This window comes from Lonchura striata, chromosome Z, assembly GCF_050655825.1.
Source record: "Lonchura striata isolate lonStrDom1 chromosome Z, ASM5065582v1, whole genome shotgun sequence".
Lineage (NCBI taxonomy): Eukaryota > Metazoa > Chordata > Aves > Passeriformes > Estrildidae > Lonchura > Lonchura striata.
The window spans coordinates 33,342,377-33,365,161 of NC_140740.1; the positions used below are offsets into that span (position 1 = coordinate 33,342,377).

Here is a 22,785-nt window from a genome sequence, read left to right on the forward strand (position 1 = left end):
CCTCTCATAATGAAAGCTGCTTATTTTGCTTGAAGTTTCTCATTTCTGAACTAAACAAACTGCTTAGAATTTAGATCTAAAAGAGAAATCTAATTCTATTTTATTCATACATAGAATTTAAAATAGTCTGTTCAGATCTTAAGCCTGTGCTCTGTCACCACCTAACTAGACTTTTTAATTTATTTTTTTGTTCTTTTCAAACAGCTCAACTGGAAGGTTTATTTGTTTATTCACAGACTACAATACAATCCAGCATGAAAAAATTATGGTGGAACTTGTTTGGCTGCAGAGGTAGAAGAACGTAGCAGAATCAGAAAGAAAATTTCACAACCTAAAAGATGAAACTAAGACACTCTTGTTCCATTTCCTGTGATCTCACCTGTTTAAATCTTGTGGTTGGATCTACTCCTGTTTGCTTCATTGAGTCCATAACAGATTTCATCTCCACAGCCTCCTTTATAAGCTGGTGGTTTTCCATTTGTTTGGCTTTGAAAGTGTCAGATTGAAGCTGCTGCTGGTGTTTGGAAAGGATCTGTGATTTGCTTGTCTCCTCACCTTTGTTAGGAACTGATGACCCTATTTTAGTGCTGTTTTTGCTGGACTCTGGAATTGAAGGGGCCTTTGATATTGTGGCAGATGGAATATTCTTCTGCTTGTTGTCATCCTTCCCAGTCTCTTTCAAGGCGGGGTCATTCTTCCTTTCACAGTCCCTCCCATTTTGTGCCATTTTCTGTTCTGCTAGTCTCTGGTCCTCATAGTATTTTTCATACTGCTGCCTGTAAGCAGGGTTGGAGGCCATTAAGGACTTTTGGTCCATATAGAGCCCATAGGCATACTGTCCATAATAAAGTGACTGAGCAAGTGCAGGGTGTCTTTGAGTTATTACTGACTGATGTTGCGGTGGCAAATTAGAGGAAGTGCTTTCACTTTTCTTGGCATCTGAATATTCTGCCTTCTCTTTCTTTTCAGCCTCTTCCTCAGCCTCTTTTTTAATCTTCAGCCCCTGTGGGGTACCACTATTCCCAGCTGCTGGGGCACTGACCTGTCCAGAGTGCAAGTAACTTGGGGAATAGTAAGGATCGTAGCCATGGTAATAGGGAGAATGAGACTCTTTTGCTTGAGCTGATTGTGCTGTGGTTGAAGAATGTCCTTTTACAACACCATCTTTATTAGAAATAATATCTGATGGAGAGCTGGCCTTTGACCTCATGCCCTCTGACCTGCTGTCAGAGCCACCATCATCAGCTGCATCAGAAATATCTGAGTAAGCAGGGCTGTTGGTTTTAGTGGCTGTGCTGTCTGCACCATTCTGTGTCAACACATGCAGTGGGGCCATGGCAGATTGTCCATTCACCAAAGTGCTGCATTCCATCCTGGAGGCACTCCCTATAGAAGGGCTGGGCGCATTGTCTGTGAATGTGTAAACTTTATCAGCTTCAGCCTTAATACTTGCCATCCTGCTCTCTTGAGATTCTGACAGTCCATTAGCTAGCACTTCATTCTTGTTGAGATGGTCCTTTAAAAAATGTCCAGATAAGTCTTTTCCAGACCCTTTTGAATCCTCCAGCTTCCCTAGCTTAGAATCCATCTTAGGGCTGCCCATCTCTTTGCTTTCTTTGTCCTTCAGCTTGCGCTTCTCCTTTTTCTTTTTGTCTTTGAGTGATGTGAGAGCTGGATTTACAGTGCTTGGCTCTCCCATAACTGTGGGCTTTGGTTGAATGGGTTTCAGTGGAGGGCTCTTTGGTGTAGCCTGAACAATAGTAGTTGTTAGAGAGGGCAGTCCTGGTATTGTCCCTGTAGTGGTGGTTGTAAAGGCTGTAGTAGGTATAGCTATTAACTGGGGAGGAGTTGGTGCTGGTGCTGGGGCAATGGGTCTGGCTGTTTTCAGCTTGGAAAGGTTTTTATCCATTTTACAATTGTTTGATTTCTTACCTTTATCACCCAAATTCTTCTTGTCAATTAACCCTTCAGCTTCCAATTTTGGCATTTCAGTTTGCAAATTGCCATCTGCTAATGAGCAATTATCCAGTGTGGCTGCCATGTTAGAAATTACTGGAAGGGTGCTCAATTCACTGTTCAGACCCTTCTTTTTGCCAGAATTCTTGCCAGTTTTGGAACTGATAACTGAACCAGGGCCATTGCTGGTCAGTTCCCTCTTTCCCTTGGGAGTCCCTGGGGTAGCAATGGAAGAAGGAGATGTTGGTGCTTTTAGTGGATCAAAGCCTGGCAAATTTGTGCTTTGCTCACTGCATTCAAGTGCCACATTACTCAGTGCCTCCTCACAGTCTGAAATTTTGTCTTCACTGTCAGGCTCAAACTCCAGTTTGTTTTCTGGGTCTAAGTGTGCATGAGCCTGATGGTAGCGTAATCCATTAATGTGCTTGTACTTCTTGTTGCAGTTGGGGTGAGGACAGTCAATCAGCACTGGGGAAGAGCAGCCTTGGTCCAAAAAAATAGTCTCGGGTTTCCCCTGTGGGGTGGTGGGAGTGCTTCTAGAGTTAGTACGGATGCGTTTTGCAGACTTACTGTCCTCTGAACTGGAGTTCAAATCCAGCTCCATAGGAGGCTTAGTTTTCCTCTTGTTTGTGGACAAGGGGCTGGCTTTGACTTCATCCATGGTGCAGTTTGGGGGTGTTCTGCGCCCACTCGAGTTAAGGCTGCCCCTCCTCCCCTTCCCATTGGCACCGCCTCGATTTTTATTCTGAAGTCCTCTGGACTCTGCAAAACTCGCATCATTCCCAGGTACAGCCACAGCTGCAGCAGATCTTGCCCGCTTTCCCCTGCCCCGTCCGCCACGCATTTCCAGGTCACTTGTTGGTGATTCACAAAACCTGTACAAACAATAGATTTCATCAGCAGGAGCCTGAATTGAAAAAATAAAAGCCACCACCATGTCCCACAAGAGAAAATTCACATATGGTAAAGGAAAGATATTCTTCTGACAAATGAGAATGCTACAGTATCAAAGGCAAAGTCATTAAAAAAGGACAAAAATGGTAAGGACCATTGGTAAGCACCTGATTAGAACAATGGAGTGAAAAATCTTTCTAACTTAAAGAAATGCATTTTGAAATCAACTGCTCTCTGACTGAATCTCATGTATTTCCCCTTCCCTGTAAAAAATACAAAAGTAAAATAAAGAAGAGCTCCCACCCCACGTTTCACTCTGTAAGAGAAAACTACTCATTTCACTTGTGCATGTTTTCAATTATAACCAGCTGTGCTTTATTAATCTCTGCACAGTCTCTTGCCTGCAACGAGGGGTTAAAATACAGCAGAGAAAAAAAACAGACTCAGAATGTTTGCCTACCTAGGAGGGGCCCAGTCATGCTTTGTGCAGTCCAATAGTGTTCCCACGTAAGTCTTGTTCCTCCACGTAACATTTACTACCAGGACACCTGTCAGTGAGTGAAAAATAAAGTATTATCATATGTTAGAACAATAATTGGGATAGGCTTTTTGTTTTGCTCTTTTATTTTTTTTCTTCTTTTTCTTTTTCCCCTGTCCTTCCCTCACAAAGTAAGTCATTTACTCTCATTTGCTTTCAAACATTCTGGTCTATATACTTCCTCTTTTCTGGTTTCAGTGACCTTAAGTTAAAACCCACAGGAAAGACTGCAAATGACAAAGAACAAGAATGTGTGCACGTATGTATGTGTGCGTGTAAGACAGCTTGCCTGTGTAATGGTGTGTGTGTAATCAAGATACAGCTGACAGAAGGAAATGGGTTTTGCCATGTCCTGCTGTAAAACAGCAACACTCACCTCTTAACTTTGCTATTATTGCACATAATTGCTTTCACTTGGCAGCCAGCCAGCATAAACTAAGCACCAGTTACAGTGTTTAAATCAGAAGGTGACTGAGAAGAAAAATGTGCTTTGCTTTGAACAATATGATAATGATGTTTCTATTTACTTGAAATTACTCATATCCAAACACACAAACATATACAACGTATGCACTGCAAATTTTGTTCAGCAGATATAGCTCAAATTATTTGCCTTGCTTTTGCTTCTGTGGAAAGTGAGAGACTAGATATGAAACTTTAACCATACCACAGTGAAGGTAGAGTAATTGCAATATATATTTATATAGGAAGAGGAATCCTTAAAAAAACCTACTGTAATTTAATTACTTTTCCACTTATGACCTGTATTAAATGCAGATTTTCCTGCCTAAAGCAGAATTCTAATTTTGTTTTATTTCAATTATCCTTGTAAAATTTGTGAATGCTACGGTTATTGTAAGTAGCAAGAAAATAAATGTGAGGCATGTCATTCAAACATTTTAAGGTTGCTCTTAAACACTTCTTCACATAATTTGTCATCATGTTTATGGACTAGCCGGCATAATGACCTCTTTAATTCATTAGCTGCCACAGATAGAGAGAAGGTAGTATTATTGAAACAGACATCTCTTCTCATTAGAACACACTGAAATAACAAATACATTTCATCTAACAAAGAAAGGCACAATACAGAACGTTCTCAATTTATGAGAGGCGTGAAGACACCAACTCTCAGCTAACAGCCTTGTTTTCCCTCTACACTTCCCTTATTCTATCTGCAGTGTCTCTGTAATAGATATGATTATGGCATTGTGCCAGAATGTTTCCAGCTCATCTTTTTGCTTTGTCTTACCAGTGCAATTTCTAATTTTGCACTACAACCATCCCTCTCTGCTGCACTGAGGTGAAGTTAACACACAAGCACCAGCTTATTTCCTTAGGGGTCTTTTAGCAGCAGGGAAGTATTTTAAATGTACTGATCTGAAGCATGAAAGACAAACTGCACTTCCAACCAGTGTCAGTCAAGTCCTAGACGAAGCATGGTGAAGATGTTTAAGGAGAGACTTGACCGTGGGGCACTTAGCCCCATGGTCTACTTGACAGGGTAGTGTTGGGTCATAGGTTGGACCTAATGATGATCTCAAATGTCCTTCCCAATCTAACTGATTTTGTGATTCTGTGATCAGGGCTAAAATGCCATGCTGTATTTTTATGACCTATGCAAACTAGGCAGCCTGCAAAGACACCAAGGCTACTTTATGCTGCCCCTTGCCTAGGCATGGAGGCAGCCAGCAGGTGCTGGGGTCCAGGGAGGAAGAGGAAGAGGAGAACAACCCGGTACATCCAAGAGGAAATATCTGTTGGTGGAAATGGGGTTTCTTACAATGAGCAACTCTATGTTCCCACTTGCCATTCACAGCCTAGAGAAAAGAAATTGTAAACATGTTTCTCTGGCAGCCTTGATGCCTTTCTTCCACTATAACAGCTTGTCATCTGTGACTCTGTAAGGCTCTAAGTGAAAATCATTAGTATTTTCCACTGGTAAATTGTATTATGGCATGCAGCCCATCTATCTGCAAGCAGCACAGCTGATTCCTCCAGCTCACATACCAGTGTTTGTCCCATCTCCTAAAAGTACCAAGCAAGAGAGCTGTCTGATATCTCATGGAGTAATAGGCAGTACTGAAGAACTATCTTTGTCATTTATTCTTCCCCAGCTAGTTCACTTTTATACTTTTTTTTTAAAAAATTGTTACTTTGTGGGGATTTCTTGAGTTTGGATTTTTTTGGTTTTTTGGAGGGAGGATGGTTTGTTTGGGTTTTTTTGGGTTTTTTGTGGGAATGTGTTAATAAGACTTTATTCTCACCTATATCTTCCCTGATAATTGTAATCTTGCCTATCTCTATGTGCACTTTATTCATTTATTAATGTACCAAACCTAGGTATAGTTTGTTACCTATTGACAGAAAAGAGGGCAAGCATAGAATAGTGAAAATAATAAAAGCCTCTGAAATCAATACATATTTCAATAATTCCAAAAAGACATTTAAATGACCTTCCAGTGTAAGAAAGTCAGAATTTCAAAAGCAAACACAAGTTCCTCCTGTAAATCTGCTACATATAGAATCTCATTAAATTTGTCAGGTTTCGCAAAGGTCCTGTGCAAGTAGGAGAGAATATTAATCTCCATGCTGTGTTAGCTGTGGCAACGAATACATTTCCTTTCCATAATGGACAGCACATTGCTCAGCCACACGTAAGACTCCACAGAACTGGCAGGGAAGATAGCCCATTTACTCTTTTAAGATTATCACAGAAATGGGTGAGGAGAATATAAATAACCTTACCTATAAGTAAGGTAGGACTTATGAAGGGAAATGTATGACTGGGAGAGGCTTATTAGGCCAAAGCACCAGAAGATGAAAATGGAGATGACTGAGTTGGTAATCCACACATTATACTTGATGCAGTGCTGAAGAGAACTAATTATTCTTCTAAATCAGGGTGTACTGTTTGTCCTGGCATAGCATTCAAAGTCAAACCAAGAATCTCTGCTAAGCCTGTGTTCTGGTTTGAAAGCAAAACCAGTGAGAAACTCCAGGTCAGAAATACAATTTATTGGGAAAAGGGAAAAAAGACAAAAATACATGCAATGATACAAAAGGAAGACCACTGACAAAAGTCAGAATATAACCTGACACCCCTTTGGCCAGCGTGTTGGTAGCAGTCCAAATTGGAGTGGCTGCAGCCCTCTTGGGATGGCAGATGTGGTTGCTGTGTCTTCTCAGAAACCTGTGAAAAGGCTGCCTCTCTGTCTAGAAATCCCCGGTTTTATCCAGGTGGGAATGCCTAGCTCCTCCCCCCTGGGCAGAGCATCTCACAATGGGCTGATGTTATTCTGAGTCACGAGGTGTGTCCTTAATCACCTGTTAAACAGATGTGGCTCCTGGAGAGTTATCTCTGAGTAATGTGCCAAGACATTGATGGGCCTATTAACAGGAGATAAGGAAAACTGCCCAGAGGCAACTGCTACTCAGATGGTAATAGGAAACTTCTTGGTTCTCCTATCTTGGACATTATCCACCCCTTTTCCTATTTCCATCTGCATCATGATGAAACCTTACACATGGTTCTCACTTAAGACTAAGTTTCCTTATGGTACACAACAGGTTTCCCCATCCTTCTGCATTACCCACCAAGTATAACCGGGTCCTTGAGCAAAAACAATCCCATGGATGGGTTTGTCTTTGCCTGGGGTGGGATTAATCCAAACAGTCTTTCCTAAAATACCTTTCATATGTGCCACAGGGACTTTATCTCCATCCACTGTGTGCAAGGGTTCAGATTGGGCAGGACCAGCTTGATTGACGGACCCTTGGGTGTTGACCATCCAGGTAGCTTTTGCCAAGTTCAATTCCCAATTCCTGAAAATTCCCCCACTGAGTGCCTTCAGGGTGGTCTTAAGCAGTCCATTGCATCGTTCAACTTTCCTGGCAGCTGGTGCATGATAGGGGATATGATGTATGCACTCAATCCCATGTTCTCTGGCCCAGGTGTTGATAAGGCTGTTCTTGAAATGTGTTCCATTGTCCGACTCAATTCTCTCAGGGGTGCTGTGTCTCCACAAGACCTGCTTTTCCAGGCCTAAGATGGTGTTCCGGGCAGTGGCATGAGGCACAGGGTAGGTTTCCAACCATCCTGTGGTTGCTTCCACCATAGTGCTTGCCTTGGTGGGTTTGGGGAAGCATGATATAGTCAATTTGCCAGGCTTCCTTATACCTGTATTTCAACCATCGCCCACCATACCACAGAGGCTTCATTTGCTTGGCCTGTTTGATTGTAGCGCAGGTCTCGCACTCATGCATGACCTGTGAGATGTTGTCCATATTACATAAGGTCCACCCCTTGGTCACAGGCCCATCAGTATGTTGCGTCTCTCCCCTGATGACCAGAAGCATCATGAGCCCAATGAGCTAGGAATAATTCTCCCTTATGCTGCCAATCTAGGTCTACTTGTGATATTTTCACCTTGGTAGCTCGGTCTACCTGTTCATTGTTGTGATGCTCTTCAGTAGCCCAACTCTTGGGTATGTGTGCATCCACAAGTCAAATCTTCACGGTCACCTTCTCTACTCGGGTGGCAACGTCCTGCCAGATCTCGGCGGCCCAGAGGGGTTTCCCTCTGCGCTGCCAGTTAGCCTTTTTCCAGCGACTTAGCCATCCCCACAGAGCATTAGCTACCATCCATGAGTCGGTGTAGAGACAGAGCCTTGGCCACTTCTCTTGCTCAGCAATATCCAAAGCCAGCTGGATGGCTTTAAACTCTGCAAGCTGACTCAATCCACCTTGTCCCTCAGTAGCTTGTGCCACTTGTCGTGTGGGGCTCCACACTGCAGCTTTCCATTTCTGGCTAGTGCCTATGATTCGGCAGGAACCATCCATAAAAAGGGCATATTGTCTTTCAGTTTCTGGTAGCTCATTATATGGTGGGTCCTCCTCGGCATGTGCCACCTTGCTCTTCCTCTTCAGAAGATAATCCAAAAGTCTCCCCCTCAGGCCAGTTTGTTATAATTTCCAGAATCCAAGGGTGATTCAGATTTCCAATATGGGCACGCTGAGTGATGAGGGCAATCCATTTACTCCATGTGGTGTCTGTGGCATGATGTGTGGAAGAAACCTTTCCTTTAAACATCTACCTCAGCACTGGTAGTTGGGGTGCCAGAAGCAGCTGCGTTTCAGTGCCAATTACTTCTGAGGCAGCTTGAACTCCTTCATAGGCAGCCAAGATTTCCTTCTCTGTGGGAGTGTAGTTTGCTTCAGAGCCTTTGTAGCTCTGGCTCCAGAATCCCAGTGGTCGATCCCAAGTCTCCCCAGGCACCTTCTGCCAAAGGCTCCAGGACAGACCATGGCTCCTGGCTACAGAGTAGAGCACATTCTTTACCTCTGGTCCCATCCTGACTGGGCCAAGGGCTACCGCATGAGCAATTTCCTGCTTGATCTGGGTGAAGGCTTCTTGCAGTTTGGGGCCCCAGTGGAAATCACTCTTCTTGCAGGTGACCAGGTAGAGAGGGCTCACAATCTGGCTGTACTTGGGAATGTGCAGCCTCCAAAAGCCTATGGCACCTAGGAAAGCTTGTGTCTCCTTGTTGGTAGGTGGAGACATAGCAGTGATCTTGTCGATTACTTCTGTCGGGATCTCATGACGTCTATCTTGCCACTTGATTCCTAGAAACTGAATTTCTTGAGCTGGTCCCTTAACCTTGCTTTGCTTAATGGCAAAACTAGCTTTCAGCAGAATCTGGATAATTTTTTCCTCCTTTTTTGAAGGCTTCCCCTGCTGTGCTCCCCCACACAATGATGTCATCAACATACTGTAGATGTTCGGGAGCCTCGTTCTTTTCCAGTGCAGCCTGGATCAGTCCATGGCAGATGGTGGGACTGTGCTTCCACCCCTGGGGCAGTCGGTTCCAGGTGTACTGTACTCCCTTCCAGGTGAAGGCAAACTGAGGTCTGCATTCTGCTGCCAAAGGAATGGAGAAGAAGGCGTTCGCAATATCGATGGTCACGTACCACTTTGCTGCCTTGGACTCCAGCTCGTACTGAAGCTCCAACATATCTGGCACGACAGCGCTCAGTGGTGGTGTAATTTCATTCAGGCCGCAGTAGTCCGCCGTCAGTCTCCATTCCCCACTGGACTTGTGCACTGGCCATACAGGGCTGTTGAAAGGTGAATGGGCCTTGCTGACCACCCCTTGGCTCTCCAGTTTACGAATCATCTCATGGATGGGGATCACAGAGTCTCTGCTGGTACGATATTGCCGATGGTGTACTGTTGCTGTGGCAATTAGTACCTGTTCTTCCTCAACTCTCAGCAGTCCCACAGCAGAAGGGTCATCTGAGAGACCAGGCAAGGTATTCAGTTTCCGGATGTCTTCTGTCTCTATAGCAGCTGTTCTGAAAGCCCAATGATGGTCCTTCAGGGTCTTTGAAATATCCATTTCTGAGACAGTCTATGCCAAGGATGCATGGGGCCTCTGGGCCAGTCACAATGGGGTGTTTCTGCCACCTGTTCCCAGTTAAACTCACCTCAGCCTCCAATACAGTAAGCTGCTGGGATCCTCCTGTTACCCCAGAAATAGAAATGGATTCTTCTCCTACATATCTTGATGGCATCAGGGTACATTGGGCACCGGTGTCAATCAAAGATGTGTATTTTTGTGGGTCAGATGTGCCAGGCCATCAAATCCACACAGTCCAATAGATCCGATTGTCCCTGTCCTCTACCTGGCTAGAGACAGGGCCCCTCTATTCCTGGTCATGGTACACATTGCTCTCTTCCTGTAAATAGGTTCTTGAGGTTCCTTCAAGAGGATCAGTTATATCATCATTCCTATATTGTCTGGAATTCTGTGTGTGAGAGACTGGAGCAGCATTGACTCTAGATGAGCTTTTTGTGTTAGGTGTTCTTTTTAGTTCACGTACGCAGGCTGCTAAGGAGGAGGTGGTTTTTCCATCCCACTTCCTCATGTCTTCTTCATGCTCCTGAAGAAAAAACCAGAAGTTTCCTCATGGAGTGTATCCTCTCTCCTTGGCTTGGGAACGCCAGCTCCTAATGGCAGAGACTCTTGTTGGTTCTGGTGAAATATGGTAGCTTTCTTCCTTAAGTTCCTTTTTTAGTTTCTGAATACTCTCTTCAATCAAGTCCTGGACTTGCTCAGCCAACCTTGTTTCCACAGACGAGACAAGGGTACGAAATGGGGCGGTGACAGTATCTCATAAATTCTTAATTTATTGGTTAAGTCGCCCACCCTGTCCTCACCTTCCCTCCACTGCAGTGTTGCCATGTAACAAGAGTACATCTCTGGTCCAAGCCGTGCAAATCTCAACCACATTTGCGATGTGCACTGGACACAATCTTAGGAAATCTCTCATCTTCTGAGAAAATTATCTCCAACACAGCCAACTCCCTCAGGCATCGGATACCTTGTTCCATGGTGTTCCATTTTCCTTGGTGCACCTAGAGGTCTTCTTTACAAAGGTATCTGTCCCTGACACTTGCGAGCAGTCGCCACCAGAGGCTGAGAGTTTCTTGGGTTCTCCTGATCCCCTGGTCAATGACCACATCCTGGGACAGTGATCCCAGTTGCCTGGCCTCACTTCCATCCAGAATGGTGTCATTGGCTGCAGTGTCCCAGATGTGGAGCAGCCAGGTCAGGATGGACTTGTTTGTCTGGTGGGTGAATTCTCTCTGCAGGTCATGCAGCTCACCCAGGGATAGAGACCGAGTGATGATTTCTGGCTCTGTCTCTTCCACTGGGTGTGAAGGTCCTGCAGCGCACTCATCAGTCATTATGCGGACTGATTTGCTCCTTGATTTCTTCTTATGAATGGGGGCAACTACTATGGGTTCAGGCTGCTCTGATTTGGTGATGGTTTGTGTGGAAATGCTGATGGCACTTTTGGTTCCTTCCTCCTCTGTGCCAGTCTGTGTAGACATAGACACTTTTGCTTTGCTTTTGGTTTCTTCCTCCATGACAGTCTGCATAAACACGGACACTGTTGTTTTGCTTTTGGTTCCTTCCTCCTCTGTGCCAGTCTGCGTTGACATGGACGCTGTTGTGGCATTCTGTATGGACACGGACACCGCTGCTTTGCTTCTTGTTTCCTCTTCATCAAGAAGATGTTGCATCACACTATGTATGTTTTGCTGCACCACATTATGTATGTTTTGCTGCATCACACCATGTAGTGGCTTGTTTCTAAGCATGTTGCAGATTGTGCAGAGAAGACAAAGAAGAACTAACAACAACATTATGCTGACCTTGGCATCCAGAGGGAACCTGACATTTTCAAAAACTGCTGTGTCAAGCCTGAAAGGTTGGAAAAAATCAATCTTTACCCCTTCCCCCAGGGGCTGGGTGTGGTTGCTGAGGCCCCAGACGTAGCAGCCTAGACTAGGACAAGCAAACAGAATTGAGTACATATTCCAAATCATTGCCTCGGAAATTATAATGCAATAGACATAATAGATTAATAAAGCAATTCTCATACCATACACTGATCTACACATGAGCATTATAATTGCCAGATAATTCCCCACATCCAGGAAAATATAGAGAGCTAGGTATAAGACCCAAAATGTTATGAACGAGCACAATAGGCTTTCTAATCCAATTAAAAAGATTTATTAATGGTAGAAAACGAAAGCAAATCAGCGCTGCGCTGGGCGGCAGTCATTCCAACTACCGCGCCTTCGTCCCCCGTCCCCCCCCACTTATTGGGTCTTCTCTTCCGGATGTGTGACGTTCTGGTGTCTTTTCTGCGCAGGCGCACTCTGTTGCTAGGTGGTCGTTTTCTGCCTCTTGGTGGTCGTGGGATGAAGGCCAGTAGTATTCCTCAAGGTTGTCCCTGTGATCTGGGAATTTTCTCAAAACAAGAAATGTTATCTCTAGGCACGTTTACTTGCATTTCACAAGAGTACATGTTTTGTTAAGTCCGTAACGGAACTGTCCTTGAAAGATACTCGCTTAGGTGCTTAGGTGCCTAGCAACATCAACTCCCTAAAACAGTTTCAACTCCCTAAAAAGTTTGTAACGGAATTGTCCTTGAGAGATACTTACTGGAATGTCTGGCAAAATGAGAACATATTCAGACAAGTGAAAACTCTAAGTAAAAACTCTATTCTATGGATGTGAGAAAACTCTATATTATGAACAAAAAGGCCCTATTTTCCTAACAAAAAGAGCATGTTAAGCATCATAGTGAATAGGAACCCTCTACAATATAAAATTGTAATTCTGACTTCTCTCAGTACCTTCTTGCCCCAGGTTGGGTGCCAAAAGTATGTTCTGGTTTGAAAGCAAAACCAGTGAGAAACTCCAGGTCAGAAATACAATTTATTGGGAAAAGGGAAAAAAGACAAAAATACATGCAATGATACAAAAGGAAGACCACTGACAAAAGTCAGAATATAACCTGACACCCCTTTGGCCAGCGTGTTGGTAGCAGTCCAAATTGGAGTGGCTGCAGCCCTCTTGGGATGGCAGATGTGGTTGCTGTGTCTTGTCAGAAACCTGTGAAAAGGCTGCCTCTCTGTCTAGAAATCCCCGGTTTTATCCAGGTGGGAATGCCTAGCTCCTCCCCCCTGGGCAGAGCATCTCACAATGGGCTGATGTTATTCTGAGTCACGAGGTGTGTCCTTAATCACCTGTTAAACAGATATGGCTCCTGGAGAGTGTTATCTCTGAGTCATGTGGCAAGACATTGATGGGCCCATTAACAGGAGATAAGGAAAACTGCCCAGAGTCAACTGCTACTCAGATGGTAATAGGAAACTTCTTGGTTCTCCTATCTTGGACAGCCTGCCAGAGACAATGCTAGAGCAGTGTCTAGTTCACTCCCAGTATCACCTCTGAGTACACTGCCATGGACTCAGAGATGCACTAGCGCTTTTTTGGGTCATTCCAGCTCCTCTTTGTGCATATGTGTGCCCACGTAGTCCCTCCATCTTGTGAAGGAACACATCACACACAGGATCAAACCTCTCAGGGGCTGTGTTAAATCATAAGAATTTCCTGGACTGACACTTCCTGTTACATCAGACTACATATAATTTAATTTATTTAACATTGCCTGAACAAAAAAGAAAATGCAAAGACAGTCTGAGGAATCCACAGATTTCATATTGTCTGAAACAAGAGGTGCATTTTCACCTTAAAAAAGCCCAAGAGGCTAAACTTTTAAAAATACCCATTACTGAAGAATGGGGGTGGGGAAAAAAATCAGGTGCTTGTAACAAAACGTACCTGAGGGTATTTGGACTCTCTAAGATTCTAATTCAGGAGGAAACTTAGCCAAAATATCTAATTCTGTTCTTGTGAGGTTGGATCAAACAACAGTGAATATTTTACTAAACACAAATGCTTCTTTGAGCAACTAAGGGTGTAATCTTAAAGAGTTTGACCAATTATCAGAGCATAGTTCACAAGAATTGGATGTTGTAGAGAAAAACTAATCTCCCCAAAATGAAGACATAAATTTCTTTGTTTAATTTGGTTGATCATTCCATTTTCAAACTATATTACTATATATATATATATATATTTTATAAATATATGTAGTAATATATTTTATATATATATTACTATTACTGAAATTAGCAGTATTTTCTGAAGTTTTCAGTGTCATATGTCTTACATTAAAGCAAAAAAAGAATATGAAAATTAAAAGTTCTGAAGTTACCACCCATGCTACTCTGTCATTAAAGAGTAGACACAGTAAGTAGACAATATTTTATGTGTGGGAATTACAAAATGGTGTTATAATGTAAGAAAATTGGGTAATGTTACCCAGAAGTTTTACAGTTCACCTACTGTAGATTTTCTGCCAAAATCCATTATTAGCCAAGGCAGGATCATATGCCAAAGTATCAATGTATGACAATGGTACAACCAGGATGCCATCTGGTGCTGACCACTGTCAATAGAAGCTCGTCCTTTAACATCAAAGATTGTCAGCCTTTTAGGAACAAGACAAGATTCTGTATTTTGCTGTTTTCCTTCACTGTATGTGTACCATTATGAGCTCTTTTTCATTACTCGTCATAATAATAACCACAATGTTAATGGCAGGAAAAACTAACGCATGACTATGGGAGCACCAAACATACACACTACTGATGGGTAACATACAAAACAACTGTGCCAATTTGTATTTTAACTTTATTATGGAATGAAATGTCACATGTCACAAAAGTAGTATGTCAAAAAATAATTTCAGAAACCTGCAACAAAAACCTCGCTTTTTATGAGCTCTGTGGATATGATGTAGCCCTTCTTCCCCTGTCCTGTCTTCCTCCTTTTCAGTGAGTGCATAACAAAGGCCAGAACCAAAATTTGCCGTTTACTATCAACTATTTCTCACAGAATGAAATATGTCATCACAAGCTGGAAATTAAGTAACTAAACCTGTTGCTAAGAAATGCAGATGTGCTCTTTTGACATAAAACATCACAATCAAAGTAATTTTCAATACCAAGTAAGGGTAATGTTCATATGGATTTCTCTGGCACTGCACATTTAGCAGACACATCTACACTCTTGCAGACCTTCCTTAGTTTAAAGACAAAAAAACCCTCTTAAGTACTTAGTCTAAAACAAATAATAATTTCTTTGCTTTCTTGACTCTGTTTTCTGCAATGATCATAAACCAAGAATGTTTATGTTTGTATTCAAAACTTCGAAAATGAGATCATGTAGTGAGGAATCAAATTATCAGATCAATACCTTAAATGCAGACCCCATATTTTAACAATACTGGCTTTAGAAAATGAATGTTCAAATTCCAATACAAGTAGATGCTATGAAATTAATCAGTTTGGAAAGCCTGACTTAATTTTTACAGCATAGGCTGTTTTTGTGCTCAGATCACAGAAAATGATATAAAATACTGGTTTAGTGCAAACTGGTTATTTCAACAGGGAACTCAACACACCAGTTATCTGAGAGGGTAAGGCTTCATTTTTGCAAAAAGAGCTGCTCCCTCGCTCTTAGTGGAGAATCTGCCCAAAAGTGTTTGTAAAATTCTGGAGAAACCAGATATGCAAAAAGTCTTTCTGAACACTTCTGTAACTGATTTGTTGAAGAATATTTAAATGATCATTCAAAACTAGGGATGATTTATCTACTCTTCAGTCATCAGAATGAATGTTTGTTTGAAAAGTCATGTATATTTTAAAAGTTACATAAGCCACAGCCTTAAACATAAGTGGAATCCTCTGTGGTCAATATTCCAAAATTAACAGTTCTGCCTACTACCATTACTATCCTGACTATAATTTTAAAACAAATTTTCCTGATGCCAAAGGAAAATCTCTAAGGCGTACTATACTTTCCAGAATTTTTTTAGTAAGATTATCTCTTTAAAAGGTTAATATGATAAATTCTTGTAGCAAAAATCTCTATGGCATAGTAGCTCTTCAAGGTTGAGATGCAAACCCTGGTATAGAGAAGTGTCACATCATTACTGATTACTGTTTATAAGTATTACTTGTAAACTCTACAGCATAATCAATTCCTTGTATCTTTATAATTAATGAATCCACAAATATGTTTGCAAGTCAAATTTCATTTGCCTCTTGTCCCTGCCATGCCAAGCACAGATATGCGTGGGATAGTCAAACCATGGCATATCTGTCATCAAAGACTACACCACCATCATCGATTAAACATGTTTTATTCCACATCGGACACTGCAATTCTATTTGGTCCCACATGTGTCTATTTGACATCAATCTCTAACAATAGCTAAAATATATGAAATTCAAAAAGCTTCAAGATGAAAATCTATATTCTTAGGATTATCTCAAGCTTTTTTGTTTCCACTGAGCTTTTTTGTTTCCACTGGTTTAGTAAAAGCAGTACAACTCATTTGCCTCACAAACATCATATCTGCCACATCATCATCAATCCCACATCCACATATACACCTGAAATTCATCCTGGAATAAAAAATACAGAACAATTTTTATATTAGACTTGCAATACAAATGGATTATACCTCCCTGATTGGTTCCATCCAGAAAGTAATCTAAAATTAACAGTAACCACTGTACCAATGAAGTCACATCTTATAAACTGAATGCTGATCTAAGACACATAGAGTTTATTTACTACTTTAATCACACTCTCTGTCTAGCATGGCACAAGAATTTAACTACATCTGCAGCAGGTGCACATGTAACAGGCATCAACATCAGCCAGCCTGAGAATGTAATGATTGTCAGGCAGCCTGAAAATGCAAGACTGGTGGGTTTGCTTTTTCTGTTTTGGTTTGCTGGTGGGATTTTTTTTTTTTTTTTTTTTTTTTTTCCCTTTTTTTTCCCAAGAGCCCTATTGCAGCAGAGAATGTTTGAAAAGTCACTTTAACCATATCCTGTAATCAGACCATCTGGAACACAGATCTGCAATTAGTCATCCTGGGCACTGGACTTTATCTGAACAAATACTGTACAGCAATGAAGATGAGAAGATTGGATAGCATCAAGGCAAATAAGCATAATGAAATACTGTTGGTGTAGTCATAAACCACTGAGGCACTTAGATATGGTGTTAATTCTGCATTCTGTACTTTATGAAAGCATATCAAGTTTAAAGGTTAGAGGGCTGAGAGGCTAAACCCTGCTATTTTAGTTAATGTTGCTCTGCTGGTGGTTAAAGCTGTGCTACAAACTACAGTAGTTTCTGCAGCAGCCTAACAGAGTAAGATCACATCTATGTGATTTACAGTAAGTTCTGAGTAATGACAACCTACATTTCATGCATACTTTGAATGCCATACCCTTTCTTTTCTTTTCTTTTCTTTTCTTTATGAAGTAATTGGTAAAATAAAGGTAATATTGAAAGTAGGAATTACCACCTTAGTATAAAAATAACTGTTTTATAGAACCTGTTCCCTGAATTTGCATTACATACAACCATTTGCATTCAAAAAAGAAGCAGCAATTATACACTGAGGAGTAACTCTTGGAAACAGAGCTGGGCCACCAAGCAGACAACTATTTAATCCGACTGTAATAGATTTTATTAATCAAGAAGTTTATCTCAGTGCATGTAAAAGAATAAACACTGCCATAACTGAAGAAATCCTGTCTCCCCATGAGCCCATGTGCTTAATACACAAAAGAATACAAGCTAATTCCATCACTGTCATGTCTCCCACATCCTTTGTTCTGAAGCTTCATGGGCTGAACTGATTTGGGGAAATCATTGAACTTCTTGGAAAACTAGACTCTAGCTTATTCTCCACCATCTAGTTCTTTCTCATGAAGACAGCTCGTCAATATTCAGTTGAACAGTCAGCTAAAAGAAGCTCTGGTTTAATTTATTTTTCCTGCCCCTGTAGCAATATTACTCTTTTCCAGCTTTAGTATAAAAAAAGCCCCAGCATGTTAGGAAGACATGTAGCTGAGGTTAGCTGAAATTACAGTTTCTCTGGCCAAGGCTGTGATTGAAATTCTGGGGGCAGGTTGGTTCTGGAAGACAGGACAGCATCTAATCTAAGAGCTCATGTCCCTTATTAGTTATAGTGATACCTTAAATTTTTTTTCAGTGCATATATTTCTTCTAAATCTGGTCTGGCTAGCAAATAGCCAGTGACCAAGATCTAAATACAAATTGAAAGCCAAAAGAAATATGAATGGTCCTAATCCAATATAAGGCTAAATTTCACACTTATTAAAAGACCAATAAAAGCCTCAATGAAAACTGGATAATACCCCAGAAATTACATCAGATTGGGTCCCAAATGGCTTGTTGATTTATCAACAACTAAGCAGTTCTACTAAAATATGAGCTACTTAGAGTGGTGATTTTGAAAACTATGAAGCCGCAGAACCCACATAATTTTCTCCTGCCAGATTTTTATCAAAGTGATTAGAATTTGGCAGGATTAGGAAAACTTTTGGATAAACTGCTGTTACACCTCTTGAATGTCAGACCACATGACTGCAGTGCTTACAAGAAAATGTGCAATTAATGTTATTATAAATTAACCATAGGCTTCTGACCTCTGGAGTACAACTAAAGAGCTAGTTTTTGTGCAGCCCTTACCTTTTCTTTGGCCAGAGTAACTGAACAACTTCACTATTTTGCTGCAGCTTGAGAATAAAACTGTAGTCTCGCTTTATTTCAGCTGATACTAAAAATGCAATTTGAAAATCATTTAACCTGTATGTTCTGAAGAAAACGGTATCTGTTTCAGAAATAAAGTATTCTGTTTCTAGCCGATTTTTTTTCTTTTTTTACTTCAGTAATCATAACTGTGATTCACATAGCCTGACACTGAAAAGTGTCACAGTCTCAATTTTAGAAGAAGGAAATGCTGTTCTGTAATCCCCTGAGTTTCCCACTCTCTTCTCAAGGAGTGTTATTTCAGCTCCTATGCTGCTGGCCTGTTGAACACATGGACACTTCTGACTTCCTGTAGAGCAAAAGAAAAAGAAGCCCCACAATCCACTGCCTTTGCTCTTACTCCAGGACCATATGTCAATTGAGATAAGTAACAGAATACAGGGCTTTTCAACTAATCTGTCACACTTGATTCCTGCATATTATATTAATTACAGGAATTCTTCAGCTACTTACTTCTCTCCCAAACTCTATCTCCCTCAAGAGCAAGTAAATAGAAAAGCAAAACAAGTCTGGAGCATGGGGAAAAAAACTACTGCTTCAATGCAAGAAGTAAGGCCAAATAAAGGGAAAACCTAAACAATTTTTTCTCACCCAGACAACCATTCAGGAGTTCCTTTTAAAAATTATCTGCCACATTTCCATTCTTCTTCTCAGACACCAGACCACAGAAATACTACTTCCATCAGCAGACTGTTGAGAAACAGCTGCAGAAATAGGGAAGCTGGTATAAATTTATACATGTATGCATGTGTGTTCATCTATAAGAAAAAATCTCACAAAACCCCCAAAACCTCTTAAGGAGCTCAGACTTTTTTTTTTTTCTTCCTAAGGCATGTATTAGGGCATCTCAATAGAAGTTTGTCTCCCAGCTCTGAACTCTGCTACTGCAGGAATTTGATGAGCAAATCCCAAGCAAGTAACAGATGCCAAAATGCACCTATAAACCTTCAGGTGTCTTTGGTGATTTGTTTCCCAGAGCTGTACATCATGATAAAGAGCAGCCAGGTGCAAACACTGGTACAATTATTTATCACACAATAGAGTAGCTAATGAAACATAAAGAAATGGAAGACAGAAGAGAGACAATTTATGAAAAAGAAACAGCATTAACAAAGAAACAATTCCAATCCCCAAACCATGAAAATTCCTCCAAATCTGTAGACTGCAGATACCAGAATTGCAGTCAATCCAGACAGACAATTCTGGTCAACCTCAAAGAGCTGCCTACTGATCCATGTACCTCACTGGGACTGAGAAGCAGAGCCCATTATTAATTATGATGCTTTATTTAAAGTCAAAGCATTTATTTGCTTTTGTTGCAGTTTTGGATCCTTTTCATCTCTAGCTTCCAGGCCCAAGAGAGAACACACTCCTGTAGCTCTGCTGGCAGCCAGCTGTGGGCCTCAGTAAATCATAAAGCCTTCTAACAATGAAAAGCCTCCTAAGAATGGCTATTCTTTACAAAGGCCAACTGCAGTTAGTAGACATGATAACTTCTCTATTATTACACTCACTAGAATTTAAAGCAGCAATTTAAAGCAGTAACTGAAAACATTGAAATCTACTGAACTGCATTTTACATCTTTCTCTCTCTCTCTCTTTGTACTAAGCTTCACTGATTTCATGAAGACTTCATTGTCTTCAGCCTGGGAAATGGGTAAGTAAACACCTACAACAGACACATCCAAGACAAAGGAGAGGGAAATAAAAACATCTGGGATTTCATCTGAAGAACTGCTTCAGGTTTTCTTGCAACAACTAACAGGAGACAAATAACTCTTCTTTTTTCATTTGTGGGACTTGAAGGGACACATCCTTTATATTTGGGGATATAAACTCTGTTAAGATCTTAATATAGTAATATGCCACCAAGAAACCTCATGGCAAAATACATAAAGATGAACGGTGTATAGTTAAGCATTGGGTGTACACAGGAGTTCTATGAAAGCTGCAAGTGTGAATGATGAATTCTCTAACTCTTTCCCACTGATACACCAAAAAGGAATCACTTTGGTGTGGCCAGACCCAGCACTCCCATTTTTCCTCTGTATAAAAAAGGACAAATAAAAAAGTCTCACAGACCTGGGGCTCTTCTTCCTACATAATTGCTGCGGTTTAGGATTTGGTCTAACCTAATTTTAAGGTCTTTTGTTACTATAGCTAACAGATTATAAACCAAACTATGCTTGAAACTTTACCTTCTAGATTTGAAAACCATGAAACTACATAATTTTTGCAGTTCTTACACCACCAACTAGTTTTTTCTTTGAAAAATTGTAGGCAAAATTACAAAATTCTTGCAATTTTGTGGTGGAAAAGATGTCCCCAGCAGTCAGAAGTGTTTCAGTTAAGATGCACACTTAAGATACCAGTTCAGTTTTGTAAACAATCCTAATGAACTGTGACTAATAGTGTTCTCCTTGAGCAAAACTAAGGTAAAAGGGCCTTTGTTAGCATCTACTGAAGTTCAGTAGTAATTTTGCTGGTACAGAACAAATGTGAGCTACTTGTCAGCTAACCTGCTTCAGTGGTGTCAAAATTTTGCAGAGAAGTTCACCATGATTTTCTTTCCTATGTTTTGACTTATCTTCCAAGTGGGTAAACGAGTAAAACATCTAGTTAATCAACTAGCTTACTCCAGGTGCTTGACAATACTGATGCAATGCAAAGGCAAGCTACCAGCAAAATGAGTACCCACTAGAGATGAGTACATTTTCTGTGAGACTTTCCTTCTCATCAGCAACTGGTTCAACAATTTTCCTGTAAGTATCCTTTGTGCATGCTGTCCTAGTTTCTCCACTGATTAATAGCAGCCTGGCTAGTTTACCCAGGCCTTCTGTGATGTATGCCTCTACTACAGCTTCTCTTGGCTTTTTTATGCACTGGAGCTGACCAACCTTTGACCCTCATAGGTTTAGAAACAAAACTACTTAGATACTGAAGACAGCCCAGTGTTGCATAAAATGTAGGTAAAAAATTAGGACACTAGAAAACTAATATAACCAGCTAAAAATCTCTATGTTTCTTTTGGTAATGTAACATCCCTTAAAGGATTATTATAGGCATGTTCTCCCTCATCAAAAGTACAACCAACACAACGACAGAAACACATATTTCTATACTGGGAGACTGTTTCCCATGTCACTAAGGGGTGGGGCGGGTGGGGGGAAGGACTGAATTTTCAGATATTACTTAATTACTTCTTTGATCAGACAAACAGTCTCAAGATAAAGCTTGCTTTACTCCAGAATCTATACACAAATTTCTGTATAAATTATTGACTGTACTTTGGTCTCATCTGAAATGCTGGCCCCTGAGGCTGATAAGCTCTGACCCCAGGTGACACATCCACCCCTCTCACAAGAGGCAGGAACATTATTGCTTTGCACTGAGGACTGCAGTCCAAGAGCCAATCAATCAAGTTCCCTGACAGCTTTTACAGCCTCCTCACATTAGGCCTAAGTCAAACACCAGGGCTCCTATTGTTCACATTATTCTTTTCTTCCTCTGCCCTGATGAAGTTAGAGCAAGTCCAAGCTTCAATGAGAAAGAAAGGCTATTATGAGCAGCTCAGGTTTTATTGACTCTGAGCTGCACAACAATGGCCCTAAAGTCTTTTTCTTGAAAGCAGCACATTCCTAATTGCTAATAATCATATGTAGCAAAGATCAGTCCTTAGACTCAGACTTATGTGAAAGAAAGGTGTAACACTGAAACAGAATTGTCATCTTTACATAATAAAAAAGATTTTGGAAGATAATTCCACCAAGAAGAATAACCTTTCAGTCACACAGAACAGTCATACATATGTTGTCATGTATCATAATATAGCTTGTGTATTAGAAAACCAGTGACCATAACAGATTTGATTAAAAATATCCCTAGTGAAGTTGTGCTACACTAACGGTGGACAAATGGATATTTTCTTCTTTAGTCACCCTATAGTATTTCACGATCAATATTGCATTGTGCTCAAAATGGAAAAACACTTTCAGAACTAATCATGATGTCATTATTTTTCCTAGTGTTGTTCTGAGGTCTGAAGATCATTTAAGTGGAACTTCTACATGTGTGACATGGAAGAACACTGACTTATCTTTGAAAACATTTGCCCTTCATTATTACTGTTAAAACTCTGTATGATTGCAGCTGCCTGCATAAATCTTAATATCACCAACAGGTGCTGTCACCAAATACACAGAAATACTTTTCCTGTAAGAATTTTAACAATTGTGTAACATGACTAGATTTTGCAGTTTGCAAAATCTTTCTTGTCTTTATGGGCTTTTGTGGTGGGTTTTTTGGGT

The 22,785-nt window shown here is 40.9% G+C and overlaps 1 protein-coding gene across 12 annotated transcripts in view; it reads right to left on the reverse strand.

Annotated features, from left to right (window-relative positions):
* ZNF608 (zinc finger protein 608) overlaps positions 1 to 22,785 on the reverse strand; it is a 101,543-nt gene that overhangs the window by 17,645 nt on the left and 61,113 nt on the right. For all 12 annotated transcript variants that reach the window (XR_014951458.1, XM_085567281.1, XM_085567280.1 and 9 more), the window contains 2 exons: positions 3,311 to 3,398; positions 380 to 2,831 (listed from right to left, as the gene is read on the reverse strand). Coding sequence is in view for 11 of the 12 variants with exons in the window: in XM_085567281.1 (XP_085423407.1) it covers positions 380 to 2,831; positions 3,311 to 3,398 (2,540 nt within the window). In the remaining variant the exon portion in view is untranslated. The remainder of the gene's footprint in view (positions 1 to 379; positions 2,832 to 3,310; positions 3,399 to 22,785) is intronic.